This window comes from Centruroides vittatus, unplaced genomic scaffold (assembly GCF_030686945.1).
Source record: "Centruroides vittatus isolate TY-2023 unplaced genomic scaffold, ASM3068694v2 scaffold_769, whole genome shotgun sequence".
Lineage (NCBI taxonomy): Eukaryota > Metazoa > Arthropoda > Arachnida > Scorpiones > Buthidae > Centruroides > Centruroides vittatus.
Window position 1 is genome coordinate 3,389,511 of NW_027122717.1, and position 11,164 is coordinate 3,400,674.

The following is an 11,164-nucleotide window of genomic DNA, read 5'->3' on the forward strand; positions in this document are numbered from 1 at the left end:
AGAGGGATACAGAGCCTTGAAGTCTAATACGGTCATATATTTAATTTCTTGCGGGTTCATGTTAGCCATTTTCTGTAGAAGGTCTAGGGGTTGTTTTATGCTGTAAGGGCTCTGGGGTAAATATTTATTAACGAAGCCATTAACCAACCTTTCTAGTAAGATTGTGGGTGCGCATCCTTTATCTACCACCGGCCTTAATGCCTTATCTTTTTTATGAGTTTTGGCGAACCCAAATAGCCTAGGTATCGAGGGAGAGTGGACTACGACTTTTGTCAGACCCAGTTCTTTAGCCAGCGGTGTGATGGCAAATTTTTTAATCCTTGCTTGTAGTTTCTCTATTGCACTTGGATGCGCTGTAATACACTGCGTGTCTTTTATGTATTTTAGCATGAGGTTGTCATAAGTACTTCTATTCATGACCACTAAGTCCTTTGACTTATCTGCCCTTGTGAGCACGATATTATTAGCTTTCAGCCATTCTTTAGTTTTCCTGATATAGTACCAGATGGGGTCGCTGTCTTTTTTACTATTTGCATGCTTGATTTTGAACGCGACTTCCCATCTAAATTTTTTATTAATAATATAGTATATTTATAATTATATAATTTTCCCATCATTTATAATGTTTCTTTCTTGATCTCGCTGAGTTGCAGCCAAATAAACACGGCTGCAAATTTATAAGGTGTCATGAGTGTAGTGTTTTAATTTTCATCATTATTAGCATTTGCAATTTTTTATAAAACCCATTCCTACCCTGAAAATTAAGCTTTTTGCCATTTTATAATAGTTAAAAATATAAAAAATTTTTAATAATAAAATATCATAACAGATGGTGCCAATAATGCAGTTTTAAATGTTGCTGGGAAAGTTAAGCAACTCATTACTGGATGTTTTGGTAAAGATATTGAGATATTCATTAAAATGAGTATTTAGCTTTTGCACCATAACAAAAGAATATTTTATTTTCCATTCATTATGTATATAATAAATTTTACTTACTTTTGATACAGGAATTTTTCATAAAACTGAAATTGTTAAGGCACAACAAAAAAATTCTAAATTATTGGGTTGTTTGGAAAGTAATTTTGTTTTTTTATTACTAGAGGAATTAGATGTATTTTTACCAGCCAATTTTATTTTAAACCACATTTTCATTATATACTTCAACAGCTGACATTTTAAGGCTTATTTGTAAAAAATTTTGTTTGATTCTGTACAATTGTTTTTTTTCGGTGTCCCATCAAATTTGGAAAATCGAAAGCATCATTTTCGGCATATTTTGCTTTTTTATAACTAAAAAACCAAAATGCTGTTCAAACAAGAAAAAAATTGTGGTACATGTTTGGAGAAGATGTGTTGAGAGAAAAACAGTGCCAAAACTGGTTTACAAAATTGCGTTCTGGCAATTTTAATATAGAAGATACACCACATTCTGGATGGCCATTTGAAGCTAATGAAAACAAAATAAAGGTACTGATTGAAGCAATCTGCCATATAACAACACGTGAAATCACTAAGCGATTAAATCTGCTAAATTGAACTGTTTATTATTACTTAAAACGAATTGGTTTCGTTTCAAATCTCAATATATGGGTTCCACATGTTATTAAAGAGAGATGCTCTCTATGGTGGAATTTCAAAGAAATTTTTTTTGAGCTTTTACCAGACAATTTAACAATTCATTTGAAAGTGTACTGCCATTGAGTAAACAAATTGAGTAATATCATCAAACAGAAAAGGCCAGAATTGGTCAACAAACAAAGTGTAGTGTTTTACCATGATAATGCCAAATTTCACACAAGTTTGGTAACTCGTCAGAAACTGTTATAGTTTAGATGGGATGTGTTATCACACCAACCATATTCGCCAGATCGGACACATTCAGATTATTACTTGTTCCGGTCTATACAAATTTTTTTTAACTGTAAAACATTTACTTGAAATGACAATGTCAAAAATCACTTGGATCAGTTTTTTGTAAACAACGATCAAAATGTTTATGAATGTGAAATCATGCTACTACCAGAAACAATGACAACATGTATTTGACCAAAATGGTCAATATATAATTCAATAAAATATTCATTTATTATAAGAATATTGTTCGGAAATTACTTTCCGAACAACCTAATAAGAACATAAGCAGATATGAACACTATACAAATGACATAGCAATTCCTTATGTTCCTCATTCTGTCTGAAAGCTTTTCACTGGGCTGAAATCAGAAACAAATGACTTTAACATATTATCTCACAGAGTATAGTGACATGCAATCAATCTGTAGCAACAGTTGTAAAATTTTCTCACTGGAAAATATGAAATTAATATTCCTAAGGAAATTACGAATGTTTTTCATGTTTTCACACTGTATGATAAATCAATCTATCATGACTGACTTGCGGACAGGTCTGTTCAAAAGCAAAGAATTCCAAAAAGTTCATCTTCAAATAACAAAATCAATACTTTAATCTGTGTAAAATTATGTTTAAAATGCTATTATGAATGTACTTGCATTAAATAAATTTATAATTTTTTGATATATATTATATCTATATATAATATATAATATATGTATATATATCAGATATATATCTATATAATATATATATAAATATAGATATCTTAATATAATATAATATTTTTCTACTCTACAAAATGAATTAAGTATGAATTTTACATAAAAGATTTCTACTTACCCTCCTTGTTCAGGAAATGAATGAATACATTCTTTTGTATTAGTATCCCATAATTTGACTGTTTTATCATCGCCTCCAGAAACTATCATTTTCCCATTTGGTGAAAATCTAATACATAAAATTAATTAAATATTATATATAAACAGTATTATGAATATCATTTTTTAAATCTTATAAACCATTTTAACCATTAAATACAGTTTTTAAATAAATAAAAAAAAATACGTACAAAATACATTAAAATTCATAGGGTTCGAAAGAAACACAAAATTAGTTAACTCTTTAACTAATCTTCTTGCTATATACCTGAATACAATTTCATCTTAAATCAAACATTTCTTCTTGCTATATACCTGAATACAAAATTGTTTTTACCTCTCAGGGTTTAGTGGTGAGGAATGGTTCATTCTTCTCCCAGTGGTGAAAGAATTCAAATTTGTTTTTAATTGGGAGAATAGCATGCAGGAAGAATCAGGATTGTCTTGCTGCTATTATTCATTTCTCAATTATTATTCTTTTAATTAAATTTGCTGTTTTCTAATATTAGAAAACACTTATTTTGTGCTTTTTATTTGAAATAAAATTATTTGGTATGGATTGGTCATTTCTAAATAGCAAACTAATTCACACTTAATTTATTCTTTGTTAGCAATTGCTTTATGCTTTTGTTGAGGTTTGAGAGTTTTAGTTATTCTATTTAGCTGTTGGTCATGTGATTTTTCTCTTTTTAAAATAATTTACTTGTTCCTTTATATTTTATATCCACAGTTCCCAAACCATAGGCCATGAGAAGAGCTGTGTGGGTTGCAAGAGGTTTTACAATTGCCCAATGTGTTTGACCCAAAGACTTAACCTTGTACCTTTGCCACTCTGCCACACCTAAACCATTGCAGCTTTCTTAAATCTCTCTTCAGTGGCATCATCTACAGGGTAAGATCTTTAATTTGAAAAATGACCATATTTTTAGCCCCAGTCATTTACTTAAACTAAATCAGACAAACTGAAATCCTCTTTCAATTAATATATAGATATATACAGTAGATCATGGGCAATTCCCCCAGAATATCACTTTTTCAAACATGTAGATTCTGCTTTCTTGATGATTATGAAAAAGGATTAAGGGATTAAGATTAAGATTTTAACAGTTTATTTCTCTAGGTTTTTTTCTTGGTTGAAACTGTCTAAAAATCCAAACCATAGTTCATCAATATAAGATCCAGTAAAAAATTTATCTGATTAATATTCTTCTTACCTGGCAGATCTTACCCAATTACAATGATGACAAAGAGAATACAAAAATTTTTGTCTATTAGTTAGCCAAACCTACAAAATTAATGAACAGTTTTAGAACTTATATAATTTGATTAAAAAGTTATTCAATAATCTATATATATATACTTTTTACAAGCAATTATACTGAAATAATACGAACCTTAATTGTCTTATCACTCGAACCTGTTAATAAATATTGCGAATCATTAGAAAAGTCAACACATCTAACAGCTGCTAAGTGTGCTTTGAATATAGTTGATTCTCCTTTTCTATAAAATTATGAAAAACATTTTAAAAAATTACAGAATAGAAACAAACTCATTAATAATTATAAAGATTATAGGATGTGTTTTTGTACTAACATGCTTGGTGTCCACAATCTAACAGTTTTATCTTTAGATGCTGATGCAATTAGATTTCCAGAAGGAGAAAACTTAACATGCAACACTACATCCTATTAAAATATAAACTATTGGTAAAATTTTTAAGGTTTATTTTATTTAATAAACTTTAATTTGGCAAGATTTCATCTCTCCCAAGCACCATTGCCATCCTGCTAGGTTATCAGTTATTCCTATATGAGCAAAGACAAAAAAGAATTATTGATCAAGAGTGATTGTTCATAATATATGGTTCCTTTAAAACAGTGGTTCTTAACCTTTTAGTGATGACGGACCATTTATCAGAATTTTTCTCTTGCCATGGACCACGAGCTGCTTGGCAGTAATATAAGTTCTTATAAGGTTGTTCTATAAATTAAACATGTATAAAATTATTCGAAACCAAGAGTATTATATTATTTGCAAGAATGTTACATTAATTATATTATTTTAGTGCAATTTTTGTAACTGCATAGTGTTTACCAACTGCTGAATTCTTTGTTCAGTGCTACTCAAAGCCAAACGCATGTCGGCACTGGCATACAACCGATTTCGATGTTTACTTTTAATTATCAAAAGCACTGAGAATCCTTGCTTGCATAAATATGTGGTTGAAAATAAAGTTAGGTACTGTAAAGCAATTTCTCGAATTTTAGAGAAAGCAATAGCTTTATGGCTCAAAAAATCTTCAAGATTAATTCCTGTCTCGAAAGTATCCTTGAAGTTACTATCATGTTACATTTCGATTAACTCTTCTTGTATTTTATCCGGCACCTCAGAAATGTTGACTATGAAAGGATTGTGGATCAGTTTCCGAATAATGTCTTCCAGGAGGTCTTTTAAAGGAAACTGGCCCCTATTCAGGTGTTACAAACGTGGAGAAAACCCGAAGAACTCTACGTGCCAGCCCGTCCGAACACAGTGGGAACCCGCGACCAAACTCTCAGCGTTTAGCGACAGAACTGCTTGGCCACTGGTGGGCATCTCAGCACACTGTCTGTCAATAATTGGGTTCAATGTATCAAATGCAGAAAAATTCTTTCTTTCAACTTTGCTGATCAATAGGTTGATTTTAGCGATAAACGTACTGATTTTATCTTCAAATGCAAATATATTGCTAGTGCCTTCCAATTTCATATTTCCTGACTGTTGCAGTTGAAGGTTCAATTTATTTAGTTTGTGCAAAAAAATCCACTAAATAAGCAAAATGTATTTGAAATTTGAACTGACAAAACTCATCGTCAACTCGTTGTCATTTATTTAATAATTTTAGGATGACTTCACGGACCACTTCGGGTGCTTTCAGGGACCACCGGTTAAGAACCACTGCTTTAAAATCTTCTGCAGTGCAGAAATAATTTGCAAAAGTTTATGAAAATTCAAGATCAAACAAATTGAAATAATATCCCAATGGAGTGTTTAAAATTAGTGTTTTCTTCTTTACAAGAGGGTACTAAAACTGCTTATATCAGACAAAATGTATAATCAACATAAAGTTATTTATTGATATATATTTAGTGTACAGCAGTCACGAAGACCTGTGCCATTATGTAATCTTAATTAATTAAGCTGATATTTGTAATGAACATTCAGACTAAACTTTATCAAGATGAGAATAAAGATGAGAATAAATTATATATTGTTAGTTTGCATATCATTGGCATATATACAGTCGAGTCTGCATAAGTCGACACCCGGATAACTCGACACCATCGGTTAAGTAGTCACTTTTCTGTGGTCCCGGCCGACTTACATAGGCATTAATGTTAAAAAACTCTGGTTTACTCAACACCGTTTAACTCGTCACCACTGGATAAGTCAACATATTTTTGCTGTCCCACACTCCAATAAGTCGTCACCCCTCCTGAAAAAATGAATTCACTCCACACGTGTGGTGCAAACTCATTTTTTTTCAGGAGGGGGAGTCGATTTATTTATTAATATATAATTAATATATTTAATAATATATTAATATTATTAATATATATATACATATTAATAAAAATGCCTTAACATTTTACGTATTTTTATGTATAAAATAATAACAGATAAACAAAAGGAAAATATACAATCTACATCAAAGTCACACCAGAATCCAATTTTGCATTTTCTCACGCTAGAGGCATTAAGAATCCTTAGACATTACTTGCCAACAATTGACAATTGTGAAGATGGCGTTTTCAAGGCATTCATGATTGTTGAAAAAGGAAGTCGAGACAGTTAAGTGCTCAAAACAAACAACACTAAACGAATTTTTCAGTTTTTCATCTAGAGTATTTGTAAATGGAGGACACAATGTATTGTAAGCCTATACTATTGTATAACGCACTACTGTATTTTATTAATTGTAGTTTTGTGGTTTTTTTTTCCAACTTCGCTTTAGTCGTCACATCGGATAAATCAACACATTTCCACTTCCCCTTGAGGTGTCAATTTATGTGGAGTCGACTGTATTTTAAAATCTAGTGAACTCACAGTTATGAGTATGTTGATACTCAGCAGGCTTAAAGCCTGCAACTCTCCAGAAAAAAGAAAAAAATGCATGTGGCCCACATCCAGAAAAGTTTGCTGTTCACTGGTGTATACAGTCAATAATGTATGATGTATGATAACAAAATTAAAATGTTTACTATACATATATAGAATAAAGATTATAAAGTACCCCTTAGTAAACAGTTAAAAGGAATCTTTGTAAAAACAAATAATGGATTTTTGGGTATCTGACTAAAACGGAATGAATGCAAGAAAAATTTTGGAGCATAAATTCTCATAGTCACTTGTGGATCTGTAGTTCAGTTTGTTTTTTTTTTGTTTATGTAGGGAACCATAGTTGAATACTAATGTTACTTGATAAAGACAAAAATCTTGCCTTTAATTTAATAACAAATTTTTCACCTTATGACCAAGAAACCGATAGGCTCTCATCTGCTGTTTAAAATGCCATACCATGATACAGTTATCCATACTGCTTGATACTAAAAATAAGTAAAAATCATAATTAAATGTTTAATTAATAATAATTCTGCTTAATTTTAATAGATATTTAATTATTTAAATTCTTTAAAAAATCGACACATTGTAAAACAATTCATCAAAGCTGACAAAGTAAATTATAAATTTTTTTTATAACTTGAAAAATTTCAAACTTTTGAAATTTCTTCTTATATTACACCAACTAGTCTAATTTGAATTTCAATTCAGACCCCTCATAGCAACAGATCAATATTTTTTTGACTATGGTAAGAATAAAATATATATTCTTTACTTCTTGTTGTGCCATATGCTTAAAGAATGTCAGATACCATCAATGAGATTTGTGCCTATCTGAGGCTCTTCTGAACAATGCATTGATATCTGTCTTATATCAATCATATAAATTTTTCAGCCACAATATTCTTTGCTCATCCAATATGTTTTCCTCTATTTTTCCAAGAATAATATTTTGCAGTAAACAATATTATCATTCTTCATAATTTGCTCAAAACACTCCAAATCATCTTCTTTATAGTGTCTATAATTTCAGTTTTTTTATTTAATCATTCATTACAATTGACATTAATTACAAATAAACTTTGATATCTTTTGTTTTATTAGTTGGACAATACTTAAAAAATAATTAACATGTTTTAACTTCCATAATTACTTGTATATTTTAAGTGAATTAAATTATGAAAATAAATTGATTTATTTACCATAATCTCATTAACATAGAATATTATAATTATTAGAATTATTAAAATTTAATAAATCAGTTTTCCTGTTCCAATGCTTAATAAATTAATTAAATAATTTAAAAGAAAAATTGGAAATTTGATTCTAACAAAAATTTAGTCCTCTTATACAGGGTGGGCCAGCGAAAAATAAAACGGCAGTGTGTTCGTGTTCGTCCAAGCAAAGCGCTCGGACAGGTCAATTTTACTCTCGAGGGGACATCTTTTGCAATAAAGTTTTTGCGATTCTGAATACAACAGACAACAAAAAATTTTAAAAACTCATTTATTTTGTATTAACTAAACAAGCATTTATTTCGAAAAAAATGTTTGTTTAGTTAATATTCAGAATCGCAAAAACTTTATTGCAAAAGATGTCCCCTCGAGAGTAAAATCGACCTGTCCAAGCGCTTTGCTTGGACGAACACGAATGCTCTGCCGTTTCGTTTTCGCTGGCCCACCCTGTATAATTATAAATTTAAAAAAGTGGTTTAGCCTATCATCAGGTTGCAAACATTACAAATAATTATCATGGGAACCATTACCATAACATCACATGTTTAAGCAGTAAAAAAGGTCATCAATTACATATACAGTTTTTGAGCCACTTTTGATCCCTCTCCTTTCCAGTCACATACAATAGTGTACTTTTGGTAAACCCCTCCCCCCTGTAATTACATGTACAGTACAATAGTTCATGAACCAAATACATTAAAGAAATAACTTAAAATAGTTCTTCAAATATTTTCTGACAGTTTATTCACATGACTAGTAAGTAGACTTAACACAGTAAGTAGTAAGTAGAACTTAAGGATAAATTCATTTGCCAGTTAATATCACTAAGAAAAAAATTCCATGCATACAATGCCTCAACCTCTTACAATGTACATCAAAAGAAAATGATATAGTTTTTACAAGAATGCAATAGAATACAGTAAAACTTCTCTTAACTCAAACATCTGTATCTTGAATATTTCTTTAACTCTAGCAAAATAAAGCACTTAGCAGGTCTCAATGGAATAGCATAGGAATTTAATGCCTCCAACTCAAATTTCCCTTAACTCAAATTTTCTCCAAGTTGAAGTTTTTCCATGAAAAACTTCAACTTGTCCCCTGACACCAATTTATGTTACTTTCAACTTCCTTTGAATTTTAATATTTATTCTATTCAAAGTGATCCTAATTATCAAATTTCCATAAAATTTTTCAGACAGTTAGTTGTATCTACTCTCCAACACCAATTTTTAGGCAATGTTCCAGTCAAAAGTAAGAAGTCCTCTTGTTTTATCTCAACAACATACACTTGTACCTGCAAAGCTGTTCGATTCCATTAATTACATTGAACATTTCGGTGAAAGGCATTATATGGGCTGTTTTTAAAAACAAAACTATCAAAGATTCTTTATATAATACAAGAGAGATAAAGGTACAAATCTGTTCAGAATTGATATGTTTTACTCTATTGTTCTTTAACTCGAATCGTCTAGAACTCAAAGTTTTTCCTGCCCCTTGGAGCTTTAAGTTAGAGAAATTTTACTGTATATATTTTCAAAATATAAGTAAAACAAAATCAAATTTCTTTAAATATTTAACAGAGATGACAAATAATTTTACTTACATAAACATAAAATCAAATCCAATTTGTAAATATATGTTCTATTTTTTGTTTTTTTAAATAAAATCTATGTCATTTCCTTCATTATCCAATCCCACCAGTGGCAGAATACATAGAAACTACCAAACACCAGTAGTTGATTGTGGGTTTTCACCTGGCCAACAAGCTGGCCACATGGAGTTTTTGAATTTAAACTTTTCATGTTTCTAATATCTAAATAAAGGCCAGTTTTCCATAGCAATGCCACCAGAAGGCATCTCCCCACTGGTACATCACCCAATTGTTGCATTCCTGTATTTCATGAAACCAAACTAAAATCTTCACTGCTCATTACCATAGCATCAAAAGGAATAGTCGCCATAACAATTATTTGGCACATTTGACCTAATGATGGGCTAACAGCCTAGAACCAATAGTAAGAACTCTGTATTTGTTTTACTCCATTAAAGCATTTAATTTAAAATTCTGTAAGTAAAACAATTAACTTTATAACTGTTAAAATGTTATTTTATATCTATAATTATATACTTGAGACTGAATTATGGCATATTTTGTATATTAACAATTAATAAACGTATCAAGTTTATTTACCTAATTGTTTCATATTGGGATTAAAATCAACTGCTGTAATACTTCCTTTATGACCTTTAAAATATCTTTCCAACGTAGGATCACCCTATATTCATTGAATAAACAGAAAAATAAATAAACTTCACATTCTCTTTCACAGAAGAATTAATGTTAAATAGCGCATTAATTAGTAAAGTTTATCGTGCTTACGTTTGTCGACGACATTTTCCCTCGAACTTATAATGAATCTATATATTAAAATTTATTTATATTACACAACTTTCTCTAAATTCAGAACGTAAACATAAAACTCATTCAAAATGAACCGCACACACGATAGCGCCCTCTGCTTAATTTTAAAAATTTGAAGAAAAAAAATTATTAAAAAATTTATAATTATTAAATCAAATGGATTTACCGTACTATTAGATTATTACTATTAAATTAAATTAGTCGAGATGAGATTTTTAAGATCCGAAATGGCGAACGAGCCAGCTTGTTTTTTTTTTTTTTTTTTCAATTCTTTCCACCCTGTGGGCACTAAAAGAGCTTGTTCGGCTAGAATTCACAATGGGGCGGCCGGGTGGTGAGGGATGAGGATTAACATATCCCGACAGACCACCCCTGAAAAAGTCCCGGGAATTATTTGACCCATCCGGATACGATCCCGGGTTTCCCAAAGCAGTAGGCTGCCACCTTGACCGGTCGGCCATCCGATCGTCTAAATGAGCCATTAAATAAAATAAAATTTATAGGATAGCTGGCTCATTCAGACTTAATTAAACACAGTTTTCAGTTAAAGATATGTATTACATAGCTTTAACTGAAAACTGTGTTTAATTAAACAAACAAATACAAAAGAACAACAGAGCAGCACATGCCTTCCGCGCTACTTAACATGGCTGAACACGGTACAAGAA

General features: G+C 30.5%; 1 protein-coding gene across 1 annotated transcript in view; it reads right to left on the reverse strand.

Moving 5' to 3' along the window:
• LOC136989793 (POC1 centriolar protein homolog A-like) overlaps positions 1–10,589 on the reverse strand; it is a 46,930-nt gene extending 36,341 nt beyond the window's left edge. Inside the window, exons 1-7 of the mRNA XM_067288067.1 lie at positions 10,455–10,589; positions 10,266–10,350; positions 7,245–7,324; positions 4,332–4,423; positions 4,130–4,238; positions 3,950–4,020; positions 2,698–2,805 (exon numbers count right to left, since the gene is read on the reverse strand). Of these exons, the coding sequence (XP_067144168.1) occupies positions 2,698–2,805; positions 3,950–4,020; positions 4,130–4,238; positions 4,332–4,423; positions 7,245–7,324; positions 10,266–10,350; positions 10,455–10,469 (560 nt within the window). The 5' untranslated portion in view covers positions 10,470–10,589. The remainder of the gene's footprint in view (positions 1–2,697; positions 2,806–3,949; positions 4,021–4,129; positions 4,239–4,331; positions 4,424–7,244; positions 7,325–10,265; positions 10,351–10,454) is intronic.
• Positions 10,590–11,164: the final 575 nt, after the last annotated feature.